Source organism: Sciurus carolinensis, chromosome 14 (genome assembly GCF_902686445.1).
Source record: "Sciurus carolinensis chromosome 14, mSciCar1.2, whole genome shotgun sequence".
NCBI classification, from domain to species: domain Eukaryota; kingdom Metazoa; phylum Chordata; class Mammalia; order Rodentia; family Sciuridae; genus Sciurus; species Sciurus carolinensis.
The window spans coordinates 63,091,787-63,110,218 of NC_062226.1; the positions used below are offsets into that span (position 1 = coordinate 63,091,787).

The 18,432-nt window shown below is 32.7% G+C and overlaps 1 protein-coding gene across 7 annotated transcripts in view; it reads right to left on the reverse strand.

The window, feature by feature from the left end:
* The window catches only part of Kdm4c (lysine demethylase 4C), a 360,726-nt gene that overhangs the window by 166,562 nt on the left and 175,732 nt on the right, over window positions 1-18,432 (reverse strand). For 5 of the 7 annotated variants that reach the window (XM_047524586.1, XM_047524585.1, XM_047524589.1 and 2 more), the window contains one exon: window positions 3,514-3,707. In XM_047524586.1, coding sequence (XP_047380542.1) covers window positions 3,514-3,707 — 194 coding nt within the window. Of the gene's footprint in view, window positions 1-1,667; window positions 2,053-2,573; window positions 2,787-3,513; window positions 3,708-18,432 lie in introns of those variants that run through there. The other 2 variants (XM_047524592.1, XM_047524591.1) reach the window with 2 other exon arrangements.

The window sequence follows — 18,432 nt, forward strand, 5'->3', positions numbered from 1 at the left end:
AAAAAATACATGCCAATACACATGTTGATGTACATTTGCTTACAACTGGTCACTATGCAAAGATAATCCTCACATTGAACCTGAATATTAATCTTAACAATTTTAATACCAATTAACTAAACATTAAAATTCAAACAATGGTAAATAATTGATTAACCATTTATGTAAAAAAGAATCACTATTAAAATATTATAGCAACATTTGTAGGGTAAACAGACAGTAATATTGTATTGTCTATTTCAAAACCCAGAAGAAAGTTCTCTGAATGTATTCACCACGAAGAAATGTTTGAGGAGACAAATGTTTGCCCTGACTTGAACCTTACACAATATACACATGTATGAAAATACCACATAGTATCCCATGAATATGTACAATTTTTGTGTTTTTATGTATCAGTCCAAAAATTAATGTAATTATAAAATTTTTAAATAAATAAAAGTCTGAAAATAAAAACAAAGTAAAAAATGATGATATGGGGAAAATGAAACCAATACATAAAGTATTATTTAGATAGTGAAAAAAGGAAGAAAAAATCATAGCTCTCATATGTAAGTTGTAAATTATTCATATTTCAATGTGAACTAGTGACCATTTTCCTGAGTTTTCTATATTTCTCAGGCAAGTATAAAATTGTTCAGATTAAATTCCAAATCATCAATAGCATATTCAATGTCTTTTATCAACTTATTATTTTTTGGATTGGACACTATTTTCATTTAATTCCACTTTTAGTACTCTCCAAGGCACTTCAGAATCTTGTCATATATGTATCTTGTATATGATATAACATATCTAACAATTAGGAATAATCACAAATCACCTCAAAGTAGCTGTGCCCCAAAGCTAAGCACTCAAACACATGATTGCAGGTACTATAGACACCACAGATTAAGAGGTGTAGAAAGCCAAGGAGGGCAGAGATGTGAGTTAAAGGGAGTAGCCAGGAAAATCCCATATAAATTAGCTGTGGCTACTGATGATGGCAGTAACCGTAGTGGTATCATCACATATCTATAATACCTTTAGCTATTGATGATTTGGAATTTAATCTGAACAAATTTTATAATTGTCTGAGAAATATAGAAAACTCTGGAAAAATGGTCATTAGTTCACCTTAAAATATGAATAATTTATAACACATTAATAAGATCACTAAGTTTTCCCTTCCTTTGTTCACTATCTAAATAATACTTTTAGTTGTCAATGGACCTTTATTTTATTTATTTATAAGGAGAACTGAGAATCGAACCCAGTACCTCACATATGCTAGGCAAGCGCTCTAGCACTGCATTATGACCCCAGCACCATGTCATCACTTTTATTAAGAATTCATGTACTGGAAAATGTGGAAAATCTCCACAGTATGAGAAAAGTAGGACATGTAAAATATGACGACTGATACCTCTTTGATATTTCAAGGAATTATTTCATTTGTTGATCTTCCCTAAATAGAGCATTATTGAAGGAAGATCACAATCTTTTTGTGTCATAGGTTAAGCAAATTCAATAAGCCTCTAAACATTAGTTTTCTATCTAGATCCATTAATTATTTGAAACTACTGAAAGATCTTTCCAATTTGTTCAATATCAAAGATTTAAGTTCTCTATCAACTCAAAAAACTCACTGTTAGGCTGGGGTAGTGGCTCAGTGAAAGTGCACTCACCTAGCATGCATGAAGCCCAGGGTTCGATCCTCAGCACCATATAAAAATAAAATAAAGGTATTATGTCTACCTACAACTAAAAAATATGTATTTTTTTTTTTAAACCCACTGTTGTTAACAACTAGGAGACAGGGTCGTATAGCTAAATGAAGTATTGCTTTTTGTCCAGTAAAGAGCACTTCTCAAAATGTTCTACTGCTATTTCTACTGCCAAAATTGACTATTCCCACCTTGCAAAGCTGGCTTTTTTGATAATATGGATTAACACATTTTTCAAAGGTACGGAATCTCTAGTATTGCTTAAACCTTGTTTGAAGGCACCCATAATAAGTTAAACATAGTTAAGTTATAAACATTTTAAATAGCAACACAACACACAAAAACACATACCCACATGTGTTAATACTTACCATTACCACATGGGAGGCACTATGATACTCTCTTTATTCTAATTTACTTTCTGTTTTTAAAATGTGGATCCTGACCCACTAAATTAAATTAAAAAAAAAAATAATACTGTGAAAACCACTGCTCTACACTAAAGGGTAAAATAGCAACACTTGAGTTTTTAAACCAGCTACTGGCTAGTTCTCTGCCTCAGGATTATCTCTTATAAAATGTGGAAGTTGGACTCCATGTTGTTAAGGTTCTCCACTCACTACCATTCTAAAATAGCAGAAAATAAATGTTAGGGGGAAGAAAAGAAAGAGTCAGAAAATAAGCATTAGAAGTGTGGGCAAAGATTACAAATAACAGTGTTATTTAGTTAATAGCAAGAATGTGGAAACATGCTACAGGCCCAAATACGGGAGATTAGTTAGATACATGCAGGCATTAAAAAATATATTGTAGAAAATCATTTAATTACATGAAAAAAAAAAAAAAAAAAAAAAAAAAAACCACTCACATTACTGGTAACCAAATTGTTAATAAAGGATGGCCCCAATTTTGGAAAGGTATATAATATAATATATAATGAATATATATGTAAAGGATATATATAAAATAATAAGACTGGTTATCTCTGGGAAGTGAGGTTATGGGTGATTTGGGATTCCTTCATTATTCTTTTCCTTATTTTACAAATGTTCTCCAAAGCTCAAATATTACTTTTACAATCTGAAAGAAAAACAATGAGCAATATTGAAGAGAAAAAATTAAAATAAATCTGAAAAATAAAAGAACTAAAAGGTAGCCACTGAAAGACCTGAGCAACATAGCACATACCCTATTCAATGGGTTTTTAAACAGCTGGATGCCCACAGAAGATCTAAACTTGTGAAATGGCCCTGGCCACAAAAACAGAATGGAGAATACAGCTCAAAAGAACAATCAAATTACATAAATAAGACACATTCTGCTTTACATTCTATGAAGGGTAAAAGGACATGCATAAAATAAAGTAAAATAAAAGCATCTAGGTAAAAACTGTATATCAGATGTTTGACAAATAAAGAATATTATTACTAAAGTCAGAAAGGAAACTAGTAGTAAATGAAAATGTCAGAAATCAAGTTAGTGAAATGATTAAAATATGGAGATTAATGCACAGGACCAGACCAACATTGAAATACATTTGTGTGCCGAGTCTAAGAAGCTATACATTGGTAAACAGAGACTTCAGAAATATTCTCAAATGCAATATACACATCTTCCTATATTTATTATACATACCAAGATTTTAAAATCACCTTGCCTCAAATTTTCAGTAGGATACTAAGCAAACTTAAAATAAGTAAATAAGTTAAAAAAAAAAAATCCCTTGAAGACACATGGTCACTGACCCATTTTAATTGAGTAACCACTAGAAGTAGGATGAGGTAGCAGAGGAAGCAGGGGTCATTACCTCCGGGATGCTTTTCTTACTTTCCTCCTCCTCTGCAGCCATGCTTTCACCTCAGGGGTGGATTCTGGAGTGGGCTTTGTGTGATCAATGGTGTATATATCCTTTCCTTGTTTCCAAAGCTGGTATCTGTCTGGCTGAAATTTCCTCACAAAGATATCCATAGAAATTTTCACCATGTCTTTTCTGCAAGTACACTGAAATATGAGCAAACAATTTCAATGAAATTTGCAAAGAAACATTTTCCTAGAATATAAAATCACATGAAGCCAGCACTTTAATGTACCATATGTGAATATTTAGTCACTACATAAATGAGAATGCTTTACATTTTCAAACAGTGGGGTAAAAAACCAAATTCTTCAGAAAAAAGGTGAGAACACATATACTCACATTTATGAACAGGAAAATAAAATGTGAAAATACTTTGTACACTTCATAGGGAACTCTATACCAGGTAAAACTCAAAGATCACATGCTTGAAAGCCTGCCTACAGCCGAAGGATCAACCTCCCATAAAAAGCACGCATCAATGAACTGAATGCTCGGAGTTCTACAAGTCTGAAAATGTGGTGTTGTGGTTGGGGAGTGTTCTGAGTGCCCCCCAAAGGTCCACTATGTGTAAAGGGAGGGTCTCCAGGGTGGTATTGTTGGTAGGTATTGGAATCTGGGAGGTGGGGTTAAAAGCGAGTTCCTCAGGTCACTAAGAGTATGAAATATTTCTTGTATGTTCAGTTTAGTACTTCCCTTGGTAGTTCTTGTGCAAGTCTTGTTATAAAAGAAGCAGGCCTAGTCCTACCTATCATCTTTATTTCTCCTCCTATTGGAGGTATGACTAGACTGTTTGCTCCTACACGTGCTCCTGCCATGATATGTCACCATCTGCCGCCCTCACGAAAAACCAAACAAATGGGGCTTGGTGATTTTGGACTTTGAAATGCTAGAACTTTGGGTAGGTTAGTTCCCTCTAATATTTTATTGTAGTACAACAAAGGTGATTAATAAAACAGAGCTGTAGAGTTGTCAACAAAAAGTTTGATTAGAATAATTTAAACAAATGAGATAAATTTTCCCTAAGATGGATTTTAATTATATTTTATTTATTAACAAATAAACTCTCATGATGGAACCAAAAATTATGAAGAAATGAAGTCTCTTCTATATCACATCAAATATCAAATCTCTAAAAACAACATATAAAACAGATCCAATGGAAAGCAGAGGATTAAATGAGAAGTTCAAAGAAAAGGTTATTTTGAATTCACTACAGCCTTGATATTCATGACCACATAATCACATCTTGTAAAAGAAGTTTTCCTATAAAAACTTCACACAAAGTTTAATAAATATGAGGCCAGTATTCTAAGCATTAGGGCAGATATCACTGAAATGGCATTAAATAGTTTCAAAGATGTCACTGCTAGACCTTGACAAATCTTCACAAACCTGGTGACTAAATGGTATCCTTGACACAAGTCTCCCAATTTTAGTGATAAAATTATCACTTCCATGCAAATTAATTTCAAAATCTGATTAATTTCAAGCCTCAAGCTTCTCTTCATGGAATCCAACATTAATGGACAATTTTTTTCTAAATAAATAAGACATATGAAACATAGATTCAACCAAGCACAAACTGGATTCACCACAAACTGGAAACGGAGATGTGGCCAGCCAGGAAAGATTTATGTAGCACCCTCCTGTATGACAGCTTAAATGTACATGAATTTCCCGAAGACTGATTAGGATCAAGAGAACTGCATACTAGCAACATATCTAAAATGAACTTTGTCAACTACAAACACACATTCTATCACTATCAACTCATTTATACCATGACTCTTCCACTCTGCTGCATTCATAGTAAACATCTATGATAACATGACCCTTCCACTCCCCAACATGCATAGTCAACATTTCCTCATTCCTCCTTATTCCACCACCCATAGAAATTCACCTAGTCACCATGTACAGTTAATCCTTCCTCTGAAAAGGCTCCTGCATAAATTCCTTCTGCCAGCATCCATCCAACCTCACTGTCAGACTTTAAATCCTAGTTAAAAAAAAAAAAGAAGACTAACTTATTTCCCTGTCTGTAGCCTCTCCTAGCATTACTCCATCTTTATAATGATTACTTTAATCTCCCTCAAACAGCTGTGATCATTCATTTTTCAGTTCAGTATGATGCTCTGCCTTTAGAATAAAGTCTAAACTTCTGAGTCTGGGATTCAATGCCTCCATGATGTGACTTCATCAGTGAGATTTTCAGGTTTCCCTCCCAATGCAAAGCAACGTGAATACTCCTCTCCAATCCAGATCACTGGACCCAAAGGTACCCAACGCTTCCTTTTCTCAGCACGTCTACTATTACCACAATGGTATAGTAAGGTATAGTAAGGAAGGAGCAGAGACTTAATTCATGCTATATCTTTAACCATTATTAAAAAAAAAAAAAAAAAAAACACTTCTTTTTAATAGAAGAAAGTGTTATATGGCTACTTGTATGTAGTTTCAGAAGACACGAGGTAATATCCACTTGAATTTCAAAACTGAAGAATAATATTCAATACATAGGGTGGGGAGTGTTTCTTTTCTTGTTTAAAAACAAAATTTCAATGAATTTCAACAATGAATATATCATAACCAAGGTTATGCCCAAAATTTAAATTTCTGAAGTTCATGTTATTAACTTCCCATCAGTTATACAATGTGCCCAATCTATAGGATAAATTAGATTTATTGAAAACCACAAATGTAGAGATGGATGCTGGCTAGCTAATGTTGGCTACCTCTTCTTTTGGAAATTTTAAAATGTCAAAATGAAGAATGTATTGTTGTCTTCTGGTGATGGATCAGCAGTTAGTGCGTACAAGCCTACGCTTTCCTATCCTATCTTTTAAATCTAGGACACTGACCTTTGGAATAACCACTGTAATTGGTTAACCAAAAAGACTCATACTTTAAAAAAAAAAAAAAAAAAAAAAAAAAAACAGGCAAAATATTTACTCTGTTTTTATATGAAATTCAAATCAATAATTTAAAAAGTTGGTTTGAAACATTATACAATTTAAAATCAAATTCTAGCGCCCACATCCCCAACATTATTGCTCTTGAAAGGATATCAGCTAATCATTATCAAAGCACAATCCAATTGCTACATTAAATACAAACTACATTCGGAAAGACGCGACTGTCTCTTGTTTAACCAACATAGCAAGACTGCCTGACAGTCTCCCAAAAATAATCTATGAAAATAGGGTACTGTGTATAAAATTATAAAATACCAAATAGTCAAAAAAACTGACTTCATTAACTTGGAGAACTCAACAGTTTATATAAGTTGCCCTCTGAAGAGTATTTCATATTTCATTTATTAAGAACAAAAAGAAATTTTATATTTCCTAGTTTTCTAACAACTTTCTTTTGCTAAGATGATAAGATTCAGAACATGTTGCCATAAGATGTTATTAACTGTTAATTATTTTAACGTTAAATAATAATAAAACACTGCTAAGTGTTAGGCATAGTAATCTCTTATTTAACCAGGAAGGCAACCACTGTTGGTAATTAATTAGAGCCTAATTAGGCCTAACATATCATTTCTTTTTTCTATTTGTTCTTTTTAGTTATACATGACAGTAGAATGTACATGTATCTTTTTTTTTTATTGTACCAGTGATTGAACCCATATACTCTCATCATCACATTTGAAACTAATCAAATTTGCAAACTTCAATAAAAATATATATTGAAACTTAGACAAGTCTATTGTCTAAGCAATTGTAAAAGCAATTTTTTAACTATAGAATGTAGGTATTAACTTGGCACAACTATAATGAGTCTTTCTTGACCAGATCCTATAACCAACTAATCTACAATCTACTCTTTATTCTCCCAGGGTTGCACCTCTTTGATTGCTTCATAATCTTTAACTCTATCCATTTGCAATTTGGTCATATTCAAACCATGAACACTCTTCTAGCCCATTCTCTCCATGTATAGAGATAATTCTGGTGATTCATTAGAATTAAAACGCAATGTTACTATTTACACACTAGTACTCCTGAATCTTCATTTATATTCCACATCTACCAAACCACCCAACCCAATATAAACAGTAGATTTTCACTGCATTATATCAAACTCAAATGAGGAAAAGATCTAGTTCTCCTGTAAACTGCCGCATTGTTAAGTCATATAAATTGGAAGGCCTCCAAGAGACCCAAGACTGCTACACTTGTGATCTAGCTCATTCTCATTTTAAATGTGAATGAGAAAAAATACTCCACAATACAATCAAATTGATAATTTACAAAGGGGACCAATTAAATTATTAGAAGCATGACTAACATAAAAGGCTACTATTATACATCGAATAGAAACAATTTTATAAAATGGAAGTACTGTGCTGGTTAAAGCCTGTACATACTAACAGATCAGAATTCCACTATTTGTTATCAGTACCCAAGTTAACAAGATATCACAAAAATTATTGAAGGAGTTTTGTTCCTGAAATGTTCACCAGATAATCAATAATGAATGAGTACTTTATGTACTGATAAACTCCAAAGTTAACACAACATTGATTTATTTCATCTATATACTATTTAATTTTTCTTCAGTCACACACTTACCACCTATACAATTTTGGAAGAAAAATATTATAATAATTCTAATTTACATGAATTATATTAACATGGGAAACTGAATTTTCAAAGTACAAATTGAATTTTGGTGAAAAATATTTTAATTGCACTTTGATTTCCTGGGATGCGTTTCATGTACCATTTAAGGATAAATAACAAGCCAAAAACAAGCAATGAAGAAAAGATAGCCTGTTCAACAAATGGTGCTGGGAAAACTGGAAATCCACATGTAGTAAAATGAAATTAAACCTCTATCTCTTACCTTGCACAAAACTCAACTCAAAGTGGATAAAGAACCTAAGAATTAGACTAGCGACCCTGCACCAAATACAAGAAAAAGTAGGCCCGAATCTTCTTCATGCTGTTTTAGGACCAGACTTTCTTAACAAGACTCCTAAAGCATAAGAAATGAAAGCGAGAATCAATAAATGGGCTAGATTAAAACTGAAAAGCTTTTTTCTCAGCAAAAACAATCAATAATATGAAGAGAGAGCCTACAGAGAGATACACGTATTTCAGATAGAGCACTAATGTCCAAAATTTATAAACAACTTACAAAACTTTACACCAAAAATATAAAACCCAGTCAATAAATGGGCCAAGGAATTGGACACTTTACAGAAGAAGATATACAGGCAATTAATAAATATATGAAAAAGTGTTCAACATCTCTAGTAATTAGAGAAATGCAAATTAAAACAAATCTGAGATTTCATCTTATTCCAATTAGAATGGCTATTATCAAGAACATAAACAATAACAGATGTTGGCATGGATATGGAGGAAAAGATACATTTTTACATTGCTGGTGGAGTTGCTAACTGATACAGCCCTTATGGAAAGCAGTGTGGAGATTCCTCGGAAAACCTAGAATGGACCCAGCTTTTGACCCAGTTATCCCACTCCTTGGTTTATATCCAAAGGACTTAAAATCAGCATACTACAGTGATACAGCCACATCAATGTTCATAGCTGCTCAATTCACAATAGCTATATTGTGAAACCAACCTAGATGCCCTTCAACAAATGAATGAATAAAGAAGCTGCATATATATATATATATATATATATATATAAAAAAAACATATATATGGAATATTATATATATATATGTTATATATGGAATATTAACTGTTAATTATTTTAACTTTAAATAATAGTAAAACACTGCTAAGTGTTAGGCATAGTAATCTCTTATTTATTGGAACATATATATAACATATATATGATGGAATATTATTCAGCCATAAAGAATAATAATATTATGGCATTTGCAAATAAATGAATGGAATTGGAGAATATCCTGCTAAGTGAAATAAGCCAATCCCAAAAAACCAAAGGCCAAATGTTTTCCCTAATAAGTGGAAGATGATATATAATGGGGGTTGGGGGGTGAGAGAAGAATGTAGGAACTTTAGATTGCAAAGAGGGAAATGAAAGGGAGGAGGGGCAGGGGTATGAAAAATGATGGAATGAAACAGACACCATTACCCCTACATACATGTATGAGTACAGGAATGGCATGAATCTACATTGTATACAACCACAGAAACAAAAAGTTGTACCCATTTGTGTACAATGAATCAAACGCAGTCCGTAAAAATAAAAAAAGGATAAATAACACACCATGAAAAATAAACTATAGTATCATATTTATACTGACTGGGGAGAAAAAAATAAATCTAATTCTAAAGTCAATATTAATTAATAAACTCAGTATAGAAAATCCACAAAGACCATTTCCTTTTGTCCATATATCTATTAAGGAAACAAAGGTTGCAGGAGGCCTAAAATCCATTTTCCTTGGAAAATCAGCAGAGCTCACAAAAACCTCACAATGTCAAGGTTCACAACACATTTGAAAACACCTGAGGGTCCAGAAGTAGATATCCAAAGCAATTTTCAGCAAGTCTTGGTTTTTCTCACAGAATTAAAGAATGTGTTTTAAAACTTTCCTAAAGGACAAAAATACATTTCCTATAGTCATAGTAAAAAGGTACAACACCAGAACTGAATTTCATGTTCTAGTTCTTAAGAATCACTATTATGAATTATTTCAGATACTCTGCAATATATGACCTTCCCTTACCACTGTTTAAAACCACTGAAGTACATATGGTGTTTCTTACTGAGAACTGTATTATACACATCTAAAGAAAAAAAAAAAGTCCTTAAAAATTTGTTATATATATATAACCTTTCTAAAAAATAAGGGAGGAAATACAGGCTCAGAGAATTTATATTAAATTACAAAGTAAACCTAATAAATAATATACCCTTTGCAGATTCAAATCCAAAACTCATATACTTTTGCCCAATTCATGTAGAAATTCCAAACATGTTCAATACATTTAAAATGCTCCTTAATTTAAATGTAGGCCATATTTTTTATATTAAACTTTACTATCTATGATCCATAACTAAATTGAAATTAGAGTTGACGACTAATACCTGAGGTTCATTATTTTTGCTTTTAATTAATACTATCATGGCTGTTGATAGAATTTACCAAGTCTAGCTAACAATTTTCCAAAACAGCTTTTCTCCCCTCTTGCTACTTCTAATAAGTTCGAATTAATTTCTTCTAAGTATTTTCAGTCTTCACATTGCTAGGATGTGTCTCCCTTATAAAGTGATACAATTATAAAGCAACTTAAGGTATGGCACTAGAAACTTAATCTTTCTGACCCATGAGAACAGTATTCAAATAGACAAAAAACAGTATAAAAAAGGGGAAATGGAATCAAATAGTTGGTTCCAGAGGTCTCAAAATATTTTGAATTTCTGTTTTTCAATACTTAACTGAATATCTAAAAGAAAGATGAAGTTCAGAGTTAATCCACAACTGCTGTGCCATGTAAAACAGCATGAAACTGACCTCTTCTTATTCAGGGGCAGATGAAGTTGCTTTGTTCTGCATTCATGCACTCTATCTCACAGTTCATACCAATGATAAACGTGGGCATGATCACTTAATAGGGTTCTGCACTCTCTTAAGGATCTAAATATTTATGAATGTAAGTATTATTTGTGAGTCTATAAGATCTCATATGAGAGAAGACAGGCACGGTATGGAGGTAAACAACATGTACTTCGAAAGTTTTTTATCAATATGCTCAGATATATTAACTTTCATGGTGGAATTTTTCTAATATTTTTTTCTTTTTTTTTTTAGTTGTTGATGGATGTTTATTTTATTTACATATAAATATATATATATATATATATATATATTTATATGTGGTGCCGAGAATCTAACCCAGTACCTCCCACATGCCAGGCAAGCACTGCACAACTGAGCCACAAACTTACCCCCTGTAGTATTTATTTTAATTCCTCTTTTTTACAGTGCTAAGGATCATACCCCCAGGCCACTGACGTGCTTGACAAGCACTCTGCCCCTGAGTACATCTCCAGTCCCAGCTATTTCTTCTTAATTGACTAAGTGGACATAATTAGAAGCTCATCTCAGACTGAACCTTAGGAAGTAAATAATTCACTTGAATCATCATAACTGATGGATGAGATACTGAGGCACAAAAATGCTAAATGACTTTTGGGATAGCTCAAGGTCAGTAACTAGGAAAATTTTTTCAAACAATGCAAGATTTGGTATCCTACACTCCATTCTCTCAGATTTTCAATTTCCCATTCACTGAGAAAACAGGAAGATACTGAGTAATTAAAGGGCCAGAATACAGAACTAGCCATCTTCCAGGTTTCACAACAGGAATGCTGGCTGCATTAAATACCATTGGAATGATGATGCTGGTTATGCTCAGCTTTTTCCACTACTACAAATATGGAATAAAGACAGAATCCCTTACCATCTTTCATCATTTTTCATAGGTCAAATTGTAGTATGAACACAGAAAAATATTAATAAAGAAAAAATTTTGAACGGGAAGACAGGGGCAAGGGTCACAATAAATGAGGGGGGAAATTAATAAAACTTAATGCCACCCAGGCATGAGGCATTTCCCAGAAGAGAAGCTCAAGATAGTAAAAATAAAGGGTGATCTTTTTTTTTTTTTTTTTTTTGGGGGGGGGGAAGGGAGAATATAGTAGTTTTTGAATAAGTTTAAGATTTCCATATTTTAAAATCCTATATGCCATACTGTATTTTTGAAAGTGAATCTTTGGGGGAAAAAAATGAAACCTTTATTTATTTAGCAGCCATCATAAATACTACCTGCAGTCCATGCACTTAGATCATATGTCACATTCTCCCTGAATACTCTCTGATACTGCTTCAAATAATGAAAGCAAGACCAAGAAATTAATGCTTTCAACAAAAAAGTACAATTAGTCTTTTAATGTCAAAAACATGAAAACACTACATAAGAAACAATATGAAAATTTAATACAAAATTTTAAAATGATAAACACCTGTTTGGAAATACAACTTTTTAAATTATGTTACAGTCATATTTTTCAGCTAAACTTCCTTACAAAATCATGCAATCCTACTACAAGAAAATAATTCAGCACCTAGTATTCACTTTATTTAGCAATTTGGGGCTTCCCACTCAGGCATGAGGCTATGTCTGAAAATGCTACTATTTTCTGTTATTAATTTCATGAAATTATTTAAAGTGCAGAAGAAGTAGATATAGTCAACACAAACCAGAGGAATAGCAAAGATAAGATAGAACACACAAAATATCTTAACTGTTCCTATATTTTCTCTCTACCAAAACTTCAAAGATCATCAATCAGGGAATACAGGGAGAAATATTTCTTGAAAGAAGATTCATTATTATTCCAAGAAATCAATGGGAAGAATAGAATTTAAATCAGTTTAAAACCAACAGCTAAACAACAAGCAGAACTAACTTCTATGACTATCACCATTAGTGACTTGACTTCAGACCCACAAACAGAAAAATGAAGGTACATTAAATAAATCACTCCAACAATTTGGCGACACATATCAAAATGCTTAAAATATATAATATTGTGGTTAAATGTAAGTAATCTATGACCATTAACAGCAAATTGTTTTCCTAAGATAAATTTTAATTTATTAATACACCAACTTCACATTAAGAATATATACCTCAACTGTTTATCAAAGATCTGAAGATGAGGGGAAAAAACAGATTTTCTTGTCTTCCTTTAAAAAAGTCATGGTTTAGCCATGAAAACTGATTTTATGGGACTGTAATTTATAGGTAATTTATAAGATGCTAATGTATGACCATTAGGTGCAGAAAACAGGCTAAAACACTAGAATATTGCCATTGGGTACGAAATAAGACAAAAATTAAAATCTAATGCCAACTCATCATATTTTAACTATTTAATGATATGCCTCATTTCTATTTATGTAAGTTATTTTAAAAATTAAATAACCTGGCCATTATACAGACTCTTTGATTAAATGACTTGTAAGTATTTTATTAGTAAATATTGATATTCTGCCTTAAAAATATTAAAGATGTCATAAGTATTAGGGAACTATTTTTGGCCAGCAAATGATATTCATCTATAAACTACAATTCAGATTTGAAATTCTATATCCATTCTCTAATAAATTGGTTAATTCAAACGAAATTCAGAATGGTCACTGTTGTAATGAACCCTTAACAAGTTCTGGTCAAAAGGACTCCTTTACTCCCTTAAGGACTGAGGCACCACAGATAAAATCCAGAAAGTGATTTGGTAAGATCAAGATTATACTCTACATAAACTCATTAATCAATCACAATGTTAAAACAGGCTTCACAATGAAATGCAATTTTAATTACCTATATTTCCTCTTATTCATATGTACTTTTAATATATTTAAATGCAAACTGGAATGATTCCAAAAAACAATCCTAACTAGCTGATATCAGCCCCAGTAAAGACCAAGTGAAAATAATTTACCATATGTATTTCTGGTACTCCCCCCTCAAAAATGCTCATGTTTGTACAATATATTCAATAATCATAATAAAGATTATTCATCTATAAGTGTAATAAGAAAATCACCGCATGGCTATGGTTTCACTGATTTCTTCAGATGTGGCTGTCTATTACAATCCATAAACTGTCATGAAATTAAAAAGAAAAATGGAATGTGCTGTCTTAACCACTTAACAAACACAAGATGCAGCAGTTATCCATCGAATCAAAATGCAAAAACCTTCCATCTGAGGCTGGGGATACAGCTCAGTTGGTAGAGTGCTTGCCTTGCATGCACAAGGCCCTGGGTTCTAATCCCCAGCACCACAGAAAACCAAAAACCAAAAACCAAAAAAAAAAAAAAAAAAAACCTTCTTTCTGAGGTTGGAGAGGCTAGAACACAGAAGAGAGCAGGACAGAACACTCAATGATGGTTAGTGCAGCCATTTGTCATTTAGGTTTTGTTTCACATTTCAAAAGCTACTGCTGAGAAAAGGAGCCATCCCATGGGGGACAGGGGCATGGCAATGATAAACAATTATCATACAGCAGAAATACTCATGCTTTTCCTTTCATTTTATCTAAGAACATAGAAAATAAATTGAAAATGGTTTCCCACTATTTTAATTCTGTTCTGGAAGTCAATTTTGTTGTAAATTACCACACATGATTCATATGAGCTCTGGTCCGAAACTACAAATGGCAAACCTACCTTTTACGGTACAGAATCATGAACCTTAACCAACCACACGTTTTTATCCCCCACACCAAAGATATTATACAGTAAAAGAAAACTAAAAGGAGGTCCAGCTCTTTAATTGAATTTTAAATTATATTCATCTTCAGATCAAATTTAATATTTGTATTGCTGCCATAATGGCCATATTAACAAGCAATGACAGAATTCAGTCAACAAATATTTCAGTACTAAAATGGCATTAACAGGTATGACTATAGTGCATATGCCTTATAAATAAGCTAGTTACATGAGGGAGAACAGAAACTCGGGAAAAAACTCCCTTTTTACCATTGGTCAGGTTTAGGGGAACTCCACAGAGGTACTTTAACTATTCACTTGTCTTTTCAAAAAACAATTTTACAACTGATGTGACTGGGTGAAGTGAATCATGAAGTTTTATTGCATGACTCACTCCTAAGACTTTTCTTCATTAGAATATTTTCTAACTAAAAAGAGCACCTTGATTTTCTCCCAAGCTCTGGCCCCATGACTGAGGTGAAGTGAGGCTGGCCATCAAACACTGCAACCCAGTGGCAACAATGATGGTCCAGAGACAAGTCCATGACCCAAGCTATGCCAACAGGGTTCAAGAGGGACTTGTTCCTGGCTTGCTAGCCTAGAGGAACTATCAGAATAGTTATCCTGATAAACTATGGACTTACATTAATAATAATGTATTGATATTGGTTCATTAATTATAACAAGTGTAACCTGGAAAAGTAAGATAATAATAGAAACATTGATGCAGGATACATAAGAACCCTGAGGGTTATCTTAATATTTTTTCTGTAAATTTAAAATTGTTCTAAAATAAAGTTACTATACATAAACTTTATTAACATATATGCAAATATATATACATATGCACAGATGTGTGTATGCAGAAGTCACAAAAAAATTTCTCCAAAAAAAAGGTAATATTAAATTATTGGAGTTGAAATAAAAAGGTTATGGAAATCAATTTTCAAAGAAAAAACCCTCTCTTAACTCTGGACTTCAACCAGTAATTCCAACAAAGTAAGATTCAGAAGATCAGATTCTTTTTTCTTCTTCTTTTGTTAATATTCACCTACTTTTCTTTCGCACTCTTTCTTTATAAAGCCATCATGCAATATATGGAAACAGTTAAACTTATTGTTGGCAGCAGCAACATACAAGAATCTTGTCAACCACAGAGCAGAGTCCTCTCTGAGATGGCCTAAGCAAAAGATACAGCACAGCGTATACAGCAGATGCAGCAGGGGAAACTGCCCTTCAAGAGCAACACAGTGGATAAAGGGTCTTCACAGTCACATGCCCAATGGTAAGTTTTTGAAAGTGTTTCTTCATTTATGTTTTGGCTCCTAACATCTTAAGTATCATTTGGACAGGGACTACCTTAAATATCAGTTCTTATTTCCAAAACTTTTTTTCCAAAACAAAGTTTTTCAGTGATTGAAAATTCAAGTTGATGATGAAAACAAACATCTACTATTTACTCTGTGTTTATTATATTCCAGATTCAGTGATAAATGTAAAGAATTTTCACTCTTAATCATTATCTCATTTAAACTTCATATGCCTGTGAGAAACTACTAATATTCCTACTTTACTAATGTTGGAAACAGAATCAATAATCTGCCAAAGGCTGTGCATTACTCAAGTGACAGAATGAAGACTAAACCTCATATCTTCTTGGCATCATTATGTGTGTTGCCAAATACTAATAATATATTGAGCATACAGGATATGTAGTGTGGATAATCACTACCACCCCAATCCTTGTGAAACTCCCACTGTATGGAGCTTTCCCAAGATGACAGTGTTCTGGTTTAGTACTCTTCTAAATGAGCTGCAGAAATTAGAAATCAAAAGACAGTTTAATAAAAAAAAAAAAAAAAAAAAAAGCAAAAAGGATTTCAGAGTCAGGCATGGTGGCAAACAACTGTAATCACAGTGACTTTGAAGGCTGAGACAGGAGGATCACAAGGTTGAGGCCAACCTCACAATCTTAGTCTCAAGAAGAAGAAAAATGGTCTAAACGTATAGCTCAACGGTATAGCACTTTGGGGTTCAATCATCAGTACCACAAAGCAGGGTCAAAAAACTAATTTTTCAGTAGCCAGTCACTGGAGAAATAAGCAGCAAACCAGGGACAAGGGGATGGTACTGTGTAGCTTCCTAAATCCTTCCAAATCTCTAGTGATGCTACCTTCCCACTACATTCCTCAATCACGTTTGCCATCTAGTTCCTATTACTTACACACTTGCTAGGAATGACAGTAAATTCCTCTAAAGATCATTACATGATAAAGTTTTAGTCCTAAAATCTTCAATTCAAGAGACTGTTTATTTTTTTCCCATCTTTTATATAGGTTATTTGGCCATTTTATTTGTTTGTTCACCTATGAATTTCTAGTTCTGTAAATATTCCTGTTATCAGTATTTATATGTTTTACAAATATTTCTTCATCTTTTTAATGATGTCTTTTGATGAGAGTTTTCAAGCTTAATGAAATGTATTTATCAATTTTTTATAATTATTACTTTCTGCAACTTAGAAAATCTTTTTCTACTATCAAAGGCTTCTGAAAAGTCTTACATTGCCAGACATGGTGGCACACACCTGTAATCCCTGTGACTTGGGAAAATGAGGCAAGATGATCACAAGTTTCAGGCCAGTGTCAGAAACTTAGCAAGGCCCTAAGCAACTTTGCAAGAACCCTGTCTCAAAAAAATTAAAAAATAAAAAATAAAATAAAATGTGGGAACTGAAGATAAAGTTCAAAGAAAAAAATGCCCCTGGGTTCAATCTCCAGTACAAAAAATAAAATAAAATAAAATAAAATAAAATAAAATAAAATAAAATAAATACTTTATACTTTGATTTTCTCTCTTAGGTCTAGGATTCACTTTAAATTAGTAGATGTATATAGTGGAGTTCAAGGTTCAGTTACTCCCCAAATAGTGAAGGCTCTTTTCTTTACTTGGATTTAGTTGGTATCTTTAATAAAAATTTAATGTCATCCAAAGGTGGGCCTATTTCGGGGTCTCACTATAACAGAAGACCCAACAACTATCAGATCTACATACAGGTATTCACAAACAAATACACTCTCCACAAACGGTATGTAGTTTGTTTTATTTCTTTCTGATCTTCATGCCTTAGCATTTTTTAAACTTACTGCAGTAACTAGGGCCTTCAAGTAAAATTCTGACTAGCAGTGCTAAAAGTGAAAATCATTACTTTGATACAAATCTTATGGAGAAACAGGCAAAATTTCCCCATTTTACATGGCATTTGTTGAAGGTATTGCTTACTTACATACACCTACTCCCTTTGAAAATGTTTATCAAAAGTGGGTATTAGGTGGGATCGTAATAAAGTAAGTTATACTCTACAAATACATGTCAAAATACACTCTACTGTCATGTCTATCTAAAAAGAACAAAAAAAAAAATTTGAAGACACCAGAAAAAAAAAATAGGTGTATTTTTCTGTATTTTGTAAAATGAGTACATGGTGTTTCTCCTTTCTTCCATTAATATGTGGTGTTCAACTGATAGGCTTTTAAATGTTAAACCAAACTTATTTATTATAGTTCATTTTATCGGTCGACGTGATAGGAACATAAGGTACCCAGACACTTGGTTAAACATTATGTGGAT